Genomic DNA, 14,937 nt, shown 5'->3' with positions numbered 1-14,937 from the left:
AAGCCATAATTTATTATGAAAAATGTACAACTATATTTTGACATTTGAAATCACTTCATCCTTCTATTCGGTACAAGTTGACCGTGTTTCAATTGAGCCAAATAACTATATACACCCTCCGGTCACTAATATAAGCAAAAATTTGATTTTTGAATTCATTCATTAAATGATGTATGTAGCATTTATTATAGACTACATACATCATTTAATGAATGAATCTAAAAAATAAATTTTTTCTTATATTTGTGACCGGAGGGTGTATTTTGCATGATTACACCATTAAAACACTTTTGGTTAACGTTGGCCTTTCATGCTTTTTTTTAAAGAGTTTTTCTATCATGTGCAAATTTACACATGTTAAGAAGTTTAAATAGTGACTTTAACTTGGAACTTGTGTTTTTTATAGTGACATGTGTTTTTTATATTGCACATGTTAGACAAACCATTATTTAAAAAGGAGATTTAGTTTTAAATCTCACCAATTAAATCCTTTCTTTTAAATTTTGTGAAAAAATCGTTAATCTTCATCATCGAACCCAGAATTCATCGCATTCATCACCAAACTTAGAAAATTCATCATTTTCCTTAACTTCATTAACAAATCCATAAAAATTCAAGAAACTTTAAAAAAAAAGTATGAATAAACATGAACCATTGGATTAGAAATTGCAGCCCTTAAATTAAAATAATGACTCGGATTTAAACATCACTTAAAGCAATCACGTGACACTCTCCCCTTCTTTCTCTATCCAACTTTCTTTCTGAACTGTTCATATTCAAGACAAAAAGAAAAAGTTTGATTGGTCTTTCTGATTCTTTCATGGCTTATAGAAGAAAAAGGGAATCAAATTGACATAGTTATAGAAATGCCAGGTTTATAACAGATTATGGGTTAAATCATAAGATGGAGAACGAACTAGAAGTGGATTATTTTTATTTTATCTACTTCTGGTTAGAATCATAAGATGCAATGTTCCACCTTCGATAGTGGATTTGGAAGCTGACGACATCGCTACTAGTGATGGTGAGATGAATTTGGGGAATTTGGGAGAAAAATGAATATTGATGTTTAAATTGGATTATTGGATTTGTTGAGTTTTTTAATTTTTCTGGGTTAATTGATGAAGGTTAATGAAAATGATGAATTTTCTGGATTTGATGATGAATGTGATGAATTTCTGGATTGATGATGAATATTAACGTTTTTCTGACCAAAGTTAAAAGATAGGATTTAATTGGCTAACAAATTACAAGTTAAGGGACCAAAACGTAATGTTAAGAACTTATGGGACCAAAATATAATCAACAAATAACCAAGTCACTAATTAAGCCAATTATTTTTTAAAGCGGGAGTGTGAATTCATAAATACATATAAGGTGGATTCTAGGGTGAGGGAATTAATTAAGTCCCTCACCGGTAAACCACCATTTTTAAAAGAACAATATGTTGGTGTTTATACGTAACTCATAAAATAGGACGGGAAGAACTAAAGCTTTTTTTTAGTTGCAAAACTACTGTCAAATACAAAGTTGTAACTTAAATAAATAAAAAATACTGAGTAACTAACTCCTAATCAGCAGTTGGATATTCAAAATTTCTCCCTTAATAACTCAAACCTTCCTGTTGGAAGAGCTTTTGTAAAGATATATGACAACTGGTCTTCAGTCTTGCAGTACTTCAAACACACATCCCCATCCTTTTGGACATCTCGGAGGAAAAATAATTTGATGCTAAAATGCTTTGTTTTACCATGAAAGACATGATTTTTGGAGATGGCAATGGTTGCATGGTTGTCCACCATTACCTCAGTAGTTTCCCTTTGCTCTAAGTGCAAATCAGTTAGAACTTTTCTTAGCCACAATGCCTGATTAACAGCTGTTGTGGCTGCAAGAACTCTGCTTCAGCTGTTGATTGTGCAACCATATCTTGTTTTTTTTTTAACTCCACGAGAATATCCCTGTTCCATAACTAAAACAGTAGCCTGAAGTGCTTTTCATGTCCCAATCACTATCTGAGTAACCTCGTAACTTGAAATTTTCCGATCGACATAACTTAATGCCAAAATTTAAGGTTCCCTTAACATACCTCAACACTCTCTTTGCTCCTTTGAAAAGAGATTCTTTAGCACAATTCATGAATCTTGAAAGAACATTTACATCATACAAAATATCTGATCTAGTAGTTGTAAGATACATTAAGCAGCCAATTAAACTTTGGTATAGTGTTTCATCCACTTGTTCTTCAACATCCTTGCATAGCCTCTCCTTTGGACACATAGGAGTGCTCATGCTTTTACGGTTCTCCATATTGAATTTCTTTAACATCTCGTTTGCATACTTCCTTTGACAGATGAATATATCTCCATTTTTCTGCTCAACTTCTATGACAAGGAAATAAGACATTTCTCCCAAGTCTGACATCTCAAACACTTGCATCATATCATCCTTGAACTGCTGAATCAGTTCAACACTGCTCCCAATAACTAGAAAGAATTACTTTTAAAACCTTTTCTTAGAAAGAAAAAGTATAATTAACTGGGGCATGAATTATTTTTTAAAGCGGAAGTGTGAATTCATAAATACTTATAAATACATATTTTTTAAAAGAACTATTTTTAAAACCTTTTCTTAGAAAGAAAAAGTATAATCATGCACCGAGACTGAGAATGTTTCATAGAGCCTTTAACGGTATACAATTCATATCATTGATTTTTTGTCAAATTGATACTCTATTCATCTTACAATTATTGTCTCTTTAGCATTTTTTTCTTTTTCTCAAAATAATTTTCATTTTACAATATCAATGCAGCATTTATTATTTTTTCCTACTATTATACTCTTATTTATTAAATTTCATCTAACTTTACTACTCCACTAACTACAATTAATAAGGGTGTTTTATTAAATACTACTAATTTAACCATTGAAATCAACACAATTAATCATTTCTTTAATAATCATGCACAAACCTTAAACGGCTAATATTGTGAGACGGATGAAGTATTCCTTTGGCTACATAAAATTTAGGATGAAAGGATGGTGTCCAGTCCAAAACAGCTGAAAGAATATTACAAATGTATTTATATTTATCTCACTTCAAAAAAAGAAGAGAAGTTGAAACCTAAGATCTCTAAAATTTAAGACTTGTCTTTTTACCACTAGACAGATCTCTCGGAGTTTCCTCAAATTGAATTTAGTATTTCTGTTCTTTTTAATTTTTTTCAACTACAATACGTTGTTAGCGCAATGTCAAGTTTCCCTGGTATTTATTGATAACAAATACGAACATCATTATTTCCAATAGTTTATATTATTTTTTATGCGAATTATAGTTTATTATTTAATTTTTTTGTAGACAGTTTATTATGATTACTAGCACTCTATTAAAAATTTATTTAAAATTCTATAAAACTTATTTTTTTACAAAATAAAATAATGTACAATGAAGGCTCACAATCAGAGAATTATTTCATTTTACACCAAAGGAAGAAATGCTAAATAAATGAAGTGCACTTTCCTTCAAAGAAAAAAGAGAGAGGAGCGCACTTAACGAATCTCCTGCCAAGAAGCCAAACCGTCTGAGTGCATGTAACGGATATTATTTTCCTCTATGTTCCTAGAGTAATGAGGAGTCACGAAATTAATCAAATTAATACTCTTGTAGATATCTAACTAAATTAATTTTATAGAATATACATGCATCTATAAGAACCAACCAACCCGAAATATAAAACACTTCTATATCTCTTTCATTTATAAATTCAGATTATTATTATAATTCTTCAAGAAAAGACTTGAATCACTTGAGAGAGGATGGCCAAAAAACACAAGGGTCCAGCAATTGGAATTGACCTTGGCACAACGTATTCATGTGTAGCAGTTTGGCAGGACCAAAACAATACAGCAGAGATTATTCACAATGATCAAGGAAATAGAATTACACCTTCTTTTGTTGCTTTTACTAATGATCAAAGGTTGATTGGTGATGCTGCAAAAAACCAGGCTGCTTCTAACCCAGCAAACACTGTCTTCGGTAATTTATCTTTTTATCTTCCTGCATGGTTTATTTATTAGTAATTCGTAGTGGTAGTTATTATATTTAGTTTGTCTATGGTTTCATGAAATGATGAGAACAAAACAATGTTTAGATCAGTAACACTTTTTCTGCTGCAGATGCAAAGAGGTTGATTGGAAGGAAATTCAGTGATTCTGTAATTCAGAATGACATGGAATTGTGGCCATTTAAGGTTGTTTCCGGTTTTGATGACAAGCCTGAAATCATTGTTAAGTACAAGGGTGAGGAAAAGCGTCTTTGTGCGGAGGAAATCTCATCCATGGTTCTCACAAAGATGCGAGAGATTGCTGAAAAGTTTTTGGAGTCACCTGTCAAGAATGCAGTTGTTACTGTGCCAGCTTATTTTAATGATTCTCAGAGGAAAGCTACCAAAGATGCTGGTGTCATTGCTGGCTTGAATGTAATGCGGATAATTAATGAACCAACTGCCGCTGGCCTTGCATATGGCCTTCAAAAGAGAGAAAGTAACATCGGAAAACGAAATGTGTTCATCTTTGATCTTGGTGGTGGCACTTTTGATGTGTCTCTTCTCACACTCAAAGGTGATAGCTTTGATGTAAAAGCCACTTCCGGAGATACCCACCTAGGAGGAGAGGACTTTGATAACAGAATGGTTCACCATTTGGTGAAGGAGTTTAGGAGGAAGAATAAAGTGGATTTAAGTGGGAACGCAAGGGCTCTTAGGAGGTTGAAAACAGCTTGTGAGAGGGCTAAAAGGACACTGTCATATGATACTGAGGCAACAATCGGCATAGATGCTATATATGAGGGAGTTGACTTCCATTTATTAGTCACTCGGGCCAAGTTTGAACAACTTAACAGGGATCTCTTTGAAAAGTGTTTGGAGATTGTCAAGAATTGTTTGGCTAATGCTAAGATGGACAAGAACATTGTAGATGATGTTGTACTTGTTGGTGGTTCTTCTAGGATTCCCAAAGTGCAGCAGCTATTGCAAGACTTTTTTATGGGGAAGGATCTTTACAATAGCATCAATCCAGATGAGGCTGTTGCTTATGGTGCAGCTGTTCAAGCTGCTTTGCTTTGTGATGGGATTAAGAATGTTCCTAATTTGGTGCTACAAGATGTTACTCCATTGTCTCTTGGTACGTCAATATATGATGATATCATGGATGTAGTGATTCCTAAGAACACTTCTATTCCTATAAGGAAAAAGCAAGAATACGTCACATGTTATGATGATCAATCCAGTGTCAACATTGATGTTTATGAGGGTGAGAGAATGGTTGCGATTGAGAACAACTTGCTTGGTTTGTTTAATCTCAAAGTTCGCCGTGCACCTCGTGGGCTTCCTATCCAGGTATGCTTTTCTATAGATGCTGATGGTATATTAAACGTGTCTGCTGAGGAAGAAAGCAGTGGTAATAAAAAAAATATTACAATAACCAATGAAAATGGAAGACTGACAAGCGAAGAAATTGAGAGAATGATCCAGGAAGCTGAGCACTTCAAGGCTGAAGACATGAAGCATGTGAAGAAAGTTAGAGCAATGAATGCTTTAGATGATTATCTTTACGACATGAGGAAAGTAATGAAGGATGACAGTGTAGCTTCCAAGCTTACTTCTGTTGACAAAGTGAGAATCAATTCTGCAATGATAAAGGGGAAAAAATTAATTGACGACAACCAGCCAAAGGAGACATATGTGTTTGTGGACTTCTTGAGGGAGCTTAAGAACACATTTGATTCTGCTTTGAACAAGTTCAAATAGGTTACTATGAGGAGAGTGAATCTGAATAATTCCTACCATCAATTTTTAGTTATTTGTGTTTATGAATTTGGGTTCCTCATATGTATACATGTTGGAGCTGTTTGTTTTGTTTATTGGTTATGTATTTTGATAAAATCTGAAATTATGGGCTTGTTTTCTTTTAATCTTATTTGTTGCAAGGTAGTTGTAGATTTGAGATTAAGCGTGAAATACACTGAAATTTTATATATTTGTAGAATACTAAAAACTTGTATTAATGGTATTTACCTTTCAAAATTACGCTGTAGCATGCTCCTGTATGTTTTCTCAGCCATACATACATACCAAAAAAAATAATCAAAATGTTTTTCTTAGCACACAGAACTGCAATATATTTTTAGCAATGGCATTCCCGCTCTACGATTCTTATTTGGATACAATTAATTAAAAGTAATTTATATATACATAAAACTTGTGCGGATAAAAAGAAAATTTTTGTGACAGAAATTGAGGTATCAAATTAGTAAAGATACTTAAGATTAGGTAACAGAAAGTTATACATAAATTGTTTAAGATAGAACCAGGATATTGAAATCCAAAAATGAAGCCCTTGTGCAAATACAGACAAATTTCTTACCTTAGTTAAAATTGATTTGTTTTTATCATAAACTAATCTAACATCTGTATTATTGAAGAGAATTTCCTGATTCACACAATCAATTGCTAATTTCCTATAAATGGAAAGAAGTACAGAACTTTAAGAAGATTTGTATTCATGAACTTTAAGATGTGTATAACATGATCAAAGAATCCAGCGTCAAATAATGGAAAAAGGTAGAGCACAGAACAAAATCGACTGTGATTTAACCAGAAACCGCAAGAAAACTAAAGCACAGAAGAAATTGTTTGGAAACAAAACCTTTATCTTGCAATTTCGTCATGATCCAGTAACGATTACCTCTCTTATAGGTTGAGCTCTTCTTCAAAGTGATTGATTTATGGTATATTGAAATTTGGCTCTATCGTCAAACATTGAAAGAATTAATCAAGGTTGACGACAGTTGAGGAGATTTTTCAGTAAGAGTTCAATATTTTCTGTATGTGACGGCTTCAACTAGTGGACTTATATAATTAGGTAAGTGATATTAGAATTTCAGTATCTAGGTCAAAAGATCAGATTCTGCAAATTATTTACATGTGCAAAAATGAATAATAAAATTATATTGGAGCATACAGGATCAGATAATTAAGATTTGTGCACTATGAGTCAAGTTAGTTACTTATTAGTAATATGTTGAATTAGTTAGTACCGGTTCTTTAATTGGTTGAGTCAGCCTTTGTGCATAAACTTTGTTTTATGACTGTATACAATACAAGATCATTTTATCATTTTACTCACCCTGCGTATAATTCTAAGGTGATTTTTTTCTCTACTCTATATATTAGTTGCTCCCATTGCATTTTTATGGTTTAGGACCAATGAGTGATCAAATATAATTATTAATGTTGCTTTTTCAGATGCAAAGAGGTTGGTCTGTGGGAAGTTTAGTTATTCCATTGTTCAAAATGATATGATGTTGTGGCCACTACTTCAAAATGATACAAAGAGCAATGTTATCAGTGAAAGTCAAATTCCTCCATTTTAAGCCTCGTAGAAACGCCATGGCCGATATTTCACAACACTGACATGGATTGTCATACCCAACCCCGATTTGATCTTAATATAATATAAATGTTCTGTGCGCAAGCTTCACTAAAAATTCCCACAACATCTTCTCTCACCAAACAACTAACTTTTTTTAAATATGAATCAAATGAAGAAGATAATTCTTCTGGTGAGAATTTGAATTCTGAAATATATAAAATAACATGAAGAGAGTTACAATGCAGAAACTTGTTTCAAAACGTGGAGAGTTACAATGCAGGACTTTCCGATTTTTTCATGGAGAACGATGAACAGATGACTATTAAATTCATGCCTCCACAAGGAGAAATTTCTTTGTTTGTTGCTGTGGTCAGCCTGCCTTGATTATAAAAGAGAAGAATGCAAGAATACAGCCCACAACAACCCCGACAGCCTGCTGTATAGTGTTGGAGTTATGTTTTGAATTCAAGCTGCAATCAACTCTCAAACGACAAATATTTTCTTATGTTGATAAACTAATCACTCAAACCTTTTGCATTAACACAGCAACAAAGGGTAGCCAACAATCAAAACACCAACTCTATGAATTAGTTTTGTATAATTAAGATACTAACTTAACATTTTTTTTCTTTTTCTAATTAAGCATATCAACATTTCAAGGCATTTCAATTCTTGAATCATGAGGAATATCTAGCTTTACTACACTCTCACCCCTTGTAAACCCTTTTAACATGCTGACGATTTTCTCAACCAAATCAAATAAGTTAACCAGAGCACAAGTGGTTGGCTTTGCAAACTAATGAAAGAAACTTGTAAAGAAATCGAATAAAAATAAATTAAATGAATTGGTAACATGAATGTTCAAAAGTCATGGTAATGGTAACAGCTCAGCAAACATAGCCACTGCAAATTTTATCCGACCTTCAAATACTTTTTTTTATCAAGTCAACCTTCAAAAAACTAATAGATATAACAGATAATTGTCATAAAGGTTTCCATTCACCACATAAAAAGAGCAAGACAACATTTAAAAATCTAACTTCTTGGAAAGAAAACTAGCCACTCTTGACCAAAAGGTCTTCCAACATGCTCTCAAGCTCCTTCAGATGATCCACAAGAACATCTATGTCATTCTCCTGGTTATTCTTATCAAGCAAATTTGTAGCCATTGTAATTGCATGATTGATCTTTTTAACTTTTTGAGAAGAGCACTTTAGTTTAATATCCTTATTCTTTAGAGCATTCCTTAACTTGTAAACACAATCATCTAATGAATTCATTACCTTAGCCTTCCTTAGGAATTTCTGATCCTCAGCGAGGTACACCTCTGCTTCTTGAATCAGTCTTTTAATTTCATCAGCCGATAACCTTTCTTTGTCATTGGTTATCGTTATTTCGTTTGTATTGCCAGAGGATATTTCCTTCGCAGAAACAGTTAGGATACCATTTTCATCGATGGTGAAGCATACCTCAAAGGGATGCCCACGAGGAGCACCCGGGACGCACGAAAGATTAAAAAAGCCAAGCAGATTGTTGTCACTAGCTCTTGCTCTCTCACCCTCATAAACCTTAATTCGGGCTGAGGATTGGTTATCTTTAGCAGTACCACATTCATGTGGCCTTTTGACAGGTACAGTAGTATTCCTAGGAATAACCACAGCCATAATATCTCCATGGCCTGAGATACCAAGTGACAGAGGGGTAACATCTCGCAGCACCAAGTTTGGAACTTTCTTAAAGTCTTTACACAGCAAAGAAGCCTGAACTGCAGCCCCACTAGCAACAGCCTCATCAGGATTGATGTTCTTGCATAAATCTTTCCCATTGAAGAAGTCACTCAATAGTTCCTGTACTTTGGGAATTCTGGACGAGCCACCGACAAGGACAATATCGTCTACACCATTCTTCTCTATCTTAGAATCGGTAAGACAACTCTCAACAGTATTTATACACTCATTAAAAAGGTCCATATTGATTTCCTCAAACTTGACACGCGTGATTGATGAAGAGAAATCGACGCCCTCACATAAATAATCAATTTCAATAGTAGTGACCAATTTGAAAGAAAGTGTCCTTTTTGCCTTTTCACATGCCGTTCTTAACCGCCTCAAAGCTCTTGGGTTCTTAGTAATATCCACATTGTTCTTTCTCTTAAATTCCTCAACAAAGTAGTTCAACATTCTGTTATCAAAGTCCCCTCCCCCAAGGTGAGTATTTCCAGCGGTTGCTTTAACTTCAAAGACATCACCTTTAATTGTGAGGAGAGACACATCAAAAGTCCCACCACCAAGATCAAACACAAAAATATTTCGTTCACCATCACAGTTACCTTTGTTGTCAAGGCCATATGCAATAGCTGCAGCAGTGGGTTCATTGATTATCCTCATAACATTAAGGCCAGCAATGGCACCAGCATCCATGGTGGCTTTTCGCTGAGAATCATTGAAATAAGCAGGCACAGTCACAACTGCATTTTGAACAGGTGATTTCAAATATGTCTCTGCAATCTTCTTCATGTTTGTGAGGATGATAGATGATATTTCCTCAGCACATAGGTTCTTTTCTTGACCCTTGTACTTAACAGTAATCATAGGTTTGTCATTAACACCAGAGATAACCTTGAATGGCCACAACATTATATCATTTTGAACAACGGGATCACTAAACTTCCTACCAATTAACCTCTTGGCATCTGAAAAAAAAAAAAAAAAAGTTATTTAGCATAACTCATTTATCCTGCTATCATAGCTATAATCATAAATATAAATTGTTGAAATTTGGGGTCTAACTCATCCTTACAAAACCAGCTTGTAAGGTGAGGAGTGCTCCCTCTTTATAAACTCCTCTTAATAGTGCTATCTATCCGATGTGGGACTAAATCCACCCCTTCAAAGCCAACACAATGAAGGCTGCAATTAAAGCTAACCAAAGGTTGCAGATGACTAGGGGCGGACCGCAATTAAGGTGGAATTTCCATCATAAATAAATAAATCTATGTGACAACGATCTAAGCTATGACATAAGGTTTTTTTTTTACTACTACCGCAACACAAGTTCAATTGTGGCCGTATCATTCCAATTATTTGATGCACTGGAACATAAACGGATATGAAACTCACGCACTCGTCGAATCCGGTAGTAATTTGATAGAAACAAAAAATCAAACAATTAAACGTAATCATTTTGGTTTTGTGTCAGTACACGGCTTAAATCTGGTGACAACAACCATTTGCCTACTCACAATTTAAAAACCTTGGCTGTAGCAACAGTAAATATTAAAAGATTGGAAAATAGAGATAGAAATATACCAAAGACAGTGTTCTCTGGGTTGATAGCAGCCTGATCCTTAGCAGCACCACCAACCAACCTTTGATCATCGGTAAAAGCAACAAAGGAAGGTGTGATTTTATTGCCTTCATCGTTGTGAATAATCTCAACTCTGTTCTTTTCTTCCAACCAAACACCAACACAAGAATAGGTTGTTCCAAGGTCTATTCCCACAGCATTTCCGTCGTATATCCTCGCCATGATCGTTCAAGCAAAAAAGTAAAGCTTATTTACTAAAACTCAACCTGACTTTGAAGCTTGAATGAAACCCTTTCTTCTTCTTCTTTATGTTCACAGCGTGTCATCTATAAGCGGGGTTTTTATTTTAACTGCTAAACGTTACACAACACAACTGCACTGCACGCCTATACACATTGCCAAGGCACTAATTACTATTTTAGCATTTTTTAAAATGATAAAATAAAATGGATCTCGTTAACAAATATCTAACGGCACTGTTTAAGGAATCCATAAAAATAAATTATATCTTGAAAATATAAGTTAAACACTTGTTGAAGTTATAACCGAACAACCTTACCAAAAAAAAAAAAAGTTATAACCAAACAATTTCCAATGCAAAAGTTGCTATTTTAGTTGCTTAAACAATCCCCTTAGAGCATTTGTTAACATTTTTCAAATAAAATTTGTCTTTTAAAATCGAATTAAGTATGTACAAAATGTTTCTTTAACTTATAATCATCATATATATTTTCCTTTATTTTTTGTTAAATTCCAGAAGAATTTAACAACGAATCATTCCTAAATTCAAACAATGAAGATATTTTATAATATAGTGAAGAACTAATTTTTCCTTTTAATTTTAAAGCAACCTTGGAGGATTGCTCAAAGAACGAACGTATATTTTTTCATTGATTTGAGATATAGTTCTAAAAGAGCTAATAATTTAATATTAAATATCCGTAAAAAATTGCAAAATAAAAATATTGTGATTTTTCTTTGTTATTCTCAATGTGGTAAATTACTGAAGAACTAGATCTTTGTTAACATCTACTGAATTTATATTTTTAATGATTTTTTTTATTGAATTGTATTCAGTTAACACATTAGCATGTTTGATATTTTTGATAAATTTTTGAATAATTCAAGTATCCCTGAAGGATTGCGCAAACGAATTGTTCTTGATCATGATGAAGATCATGTGTAATATAATTTATGAACAACTAAATATATATATATGAAGATCAAAAGTTGCAAACAATCAATTTTTATCATTGTTTATGAAGGTTTGATATATATATATATATATATATATATATAGTTCTTGAAGAACTAAATATTTAACATCAAGCAAGGATGGCAAAAATCATGGTTTTCCTTGGCGTTGATAGATTTATGGTTGAAAATAATATCTATTTTATCTTTGTATTATTTTAAAAATAAAAAAAAAGGATTTAAGAGTTACACGTTGATGTAATGTAGTTCTCGAATAATTAATTTGTTAGAAAAAAGATATCTGTGCTAATATTGAGTTTCTTCGTCATGAGTTTTCTCCGATAAACCTCAAAATTCTCCTCCAAAGTGATTCTACAAGAACTTTTTATTTGATAGAGTAGCTCTTTTTTATTTCTTTTTTTTTGTTTTACCTTTTCTTATTTTGTTTCAGCTTTGTACAACAAAAAAAAGAATCAAATCAAAGTAAGATATTTAGAACAAATAAAATATCGGTATTAAAAAATAGAAAAAATAATAAAAATAGTATAAAGTTTGACCTATGTCTCACTAGTTTGGTATCTCTTCCAAAGTTGAATTCATGGTTTCATTCTCTTAGCCTAATGGAAGAAAAATATAAGGGATTTGCAATCGGAATTGACCTTGGTACAACCTACTCATGTGTTGGAGTGTGGCAGGAGCAAAACGATCGTGTGGAAATCATACACAATGATCAAGGAAACAAAACAACACCTTCTTGTGTTGCTTTTACTAATTCTCAAAGATTGATTGGTGATGCTGCCAAAAATCAAGCTGCTTCTAACCCAACCAACACTATCTATGGTAATTCTTTTGTTTTATTCTATTTTTTGTTTCCAGCATTGTTTAATATTTTGTTATTACCTATTAATTTATCAAAGCTTTGGTTAGGGTTTAATATCTGTATACTCAGTTTTTAGTGTATATGTACATAACTACAAAACAATATTCAATGAAATTCGATAAAATTCAGTAAAAGAGTACAGCTACTATTATAGGGAAGCATATCCTCCTACTAGATCAAAAACAAAATTCAAAATATTTAGAAACCAAAAACATATTTCGCTCTTTTACTTATTATTATAATTGTTATTTTTATTTTGATATCTGAACAACAAATGATATATCACCATTTTAATTTTTTCAGATGCAAAGAGGTTAATTGGAAGGAAATATAGTGATTCCATTGTTCAAAAGGATATCAAGTTGTGGCCCTTCAAGGTCACCGCAGGTGCTAATGACAAACCGACAATCGTTGTGAACTACAAGGGTAAGGAAAAACACTTTCTTGCTGAAGAAATATCATCTGTTATTCTGACACAGATGCGAGAGATTGCAGAGGCATTTTTGGAGTCACCTGTTAAGAATGCAGTGATTACTGTACCTGCTTATTTTAATGATTCACAACGAAGAGCCACTAAAGATGCAGGTGAAATTGCAGGTCTCAATGTAATGCGGATAATCAATGAACCGACTGCGGCAGCTCTTGCATATGGCCTTCAAAAGAGAGCTAATTGTGTTGATAAGAGAAATATTTTTATCTTTGACCTTGGAGGTGGAACTTTTGATGTGTCTATTCTCACAGTTAAGAATAACGACTATGAAGTCAAGGCCACTGCTGGAGACACTCACCTGGGAGGGGAAGATTTTGATAACAGAATGGTGAATCACTTTGTGTCGGAGTTCAAGAGAAAACATAAAGAGGAGATTATTGGAAATCCAAAAGCCATTAGAAGGTTGAGGACTGCTTGTGAGAGAGCGAAAAGGACACTTTCATATGACACTGAGGCCACAATTGACCTAGATTCTATACATCAAGGTATTGACTTCTATTCGTCAATAACTCGGGCCAAGTTTGAGCAAATGAATATGAACCTCTTTGAAAAGTGTATGGACACTGTTAATAGTTGTCTTGCCGATGCTAAGATGGACAGGGGTAGTGTAGATGATGTTGTCCTTGTTGGTGGTTCTTCTAGGATTCCTAAAGTGAGACAGCTATTACAGGAGTTTTTCCAGGGGAAGGAATTATGCAAGAGCATCAACCCTGATGAGGCTGTTGCTTATGGTGCTGCTATTCAGGCTGCTTTGGTTAGTGAAGGCATTAAGAGTGTTCCAAACTTGATTTTGCGAGATGTTACACCATTGTCACTTGGTGTAGAATTACAAGGAAATCTCATGAGTGTCGTGATTCCTAGGAATACGTCCATTCCTGTTAAAAAGACAAAATCGTACCATACAGTATATGATAACCAATCCTATGTCACGATTAAGGTGTACGAGGGTGAGAGAACAAGAGCAAGTGATAACAACTTGCTGGGTTTGTTTGATTTCTCTGTTCCTCCTGCTCCTCGATGTAGCATTCCTATCAAAGAATGCTTTTCTATAGATTCTGATGGTATATTAAATGTCTCTGCAGAGGAAGAAACAAATGCTAGTAAGAAGGCTATTACAATAACGAATGAAAATGGAAGACTTTCAAGAGAGGAAATTGAGAAAATGATTTTACAAGCTGAAATTTTTAAGGCTCAAGACATGGAGTTCAAGAAGAAAGTTAAAGCAATAAATGCTTTGGACGATTATCTTTACAAAGTGAGGAAAGTAATGGAGGATAATTGTGTTAGTTCAAAGCTCACCACTGTAGACAAAGAAAAGATTAATTCTGCAATGATAAAGGGAAAAAGTTTGATTGATAACAACCAACAGGAAGATGCATTTGTGTTTGTGGACTTTCTGAAGGAGCTTGAGAGCATCTTTGAATCTTCCATGAACAAGATCAAGAAAGGAAAGTGATTAGATTCTACTTGATAAAGTATTCTATGTTTGGTACTTTATTTTTTTTTTTATTCCTGTTATTGTTTAAGTGATTAGACTTGAAGTTGTTTATTTTACTTTATTTTATTTTCTGCTGTTGCAGTTTGCCTTTAAAATTGAACCTTATTTATACTCATAAGCTCGTCAATAATAATTCCTGGA

General features: G+C 33.5%; 3 protein-coding genes across 3 annotated transcripts; 1 reads left to right on the top strand and 2 right to left on the bottom strand.

Annotated features, from left to right (window-relative positions):
• Nucleotides 1–1,938: 1,938 nt before the first annotated feature.
• Nucleotides 1,939–2,421, bottom strand: LOC112416558 (uncharacterized mitochondrial protein AtMg00810-like). Its single transcript, XM_024770787.1, has one exon. The coding sequence runs from the start codon at nt 2,419–2,421 to the stop codon at nt 1,939–1,941; it is 483 nt and encodes a 160-aa protein (XP_024626555.1).
• Nucleotides 2,422–3,813: 1,392 nt separating this feature from the next.
• LOC11440835 (heat shock cognate 70 kDa protein) lies at nt 3,814–14,754 on the top strand. The gene is made up of 3 exons (XM_003621931.2): nt 3,814–4,033; nt 4,174–4,762; nt 13,701–14,754. Exons 1-3 carry the CDS (start codon nt 3,814–3,816, stop codon nt 14,752–14,754), a joined length of 1,863 nt encoding a protein of 620 aa, XP_003621979.2.
• Nucleotides 8,443–10,956, bottom strand: LOC11439796 (heat shock cognate 70 kDa protein). The gene is made up of 2 exons (XM_003621929.2): nt 10,737–10,956; nt 8,443–10,120 (listed from the first exon to the last, which is right to left on the bottom strand). Exons 1-2 carry the CDS (start codon nt 10,954–10,956, stop codon nt 8,484–8,486), a joined length of 1,857 nt encoding a protein of 618 aa, XP_003621977.1. The 3' UTR covers nt 8,443–8,483.
• Nucleotides 14,755–14,937: the final 183 nt, after the last annotated feature.

The sequence above is a fragment of the Medicago truncatula genome, chromosome 7 (assembly GCF_003473485.1).
Source record: "Medicago truncatula cultivar Jemalong A17 chromosome 7, MtrunA17r5.0-ANR, whole genome shotgun sequence".
Taxonomy (NCBI): domain Eukaryota; kingdom Viridiplantae; phylum Streptophyta; class Magnoliopsida; order Fabales; family Fabaceae; genus Medicago; species Medicago truncatula.
This window is presented reverse-complemented; position numbering and strand designations above follow the sequence as displayed.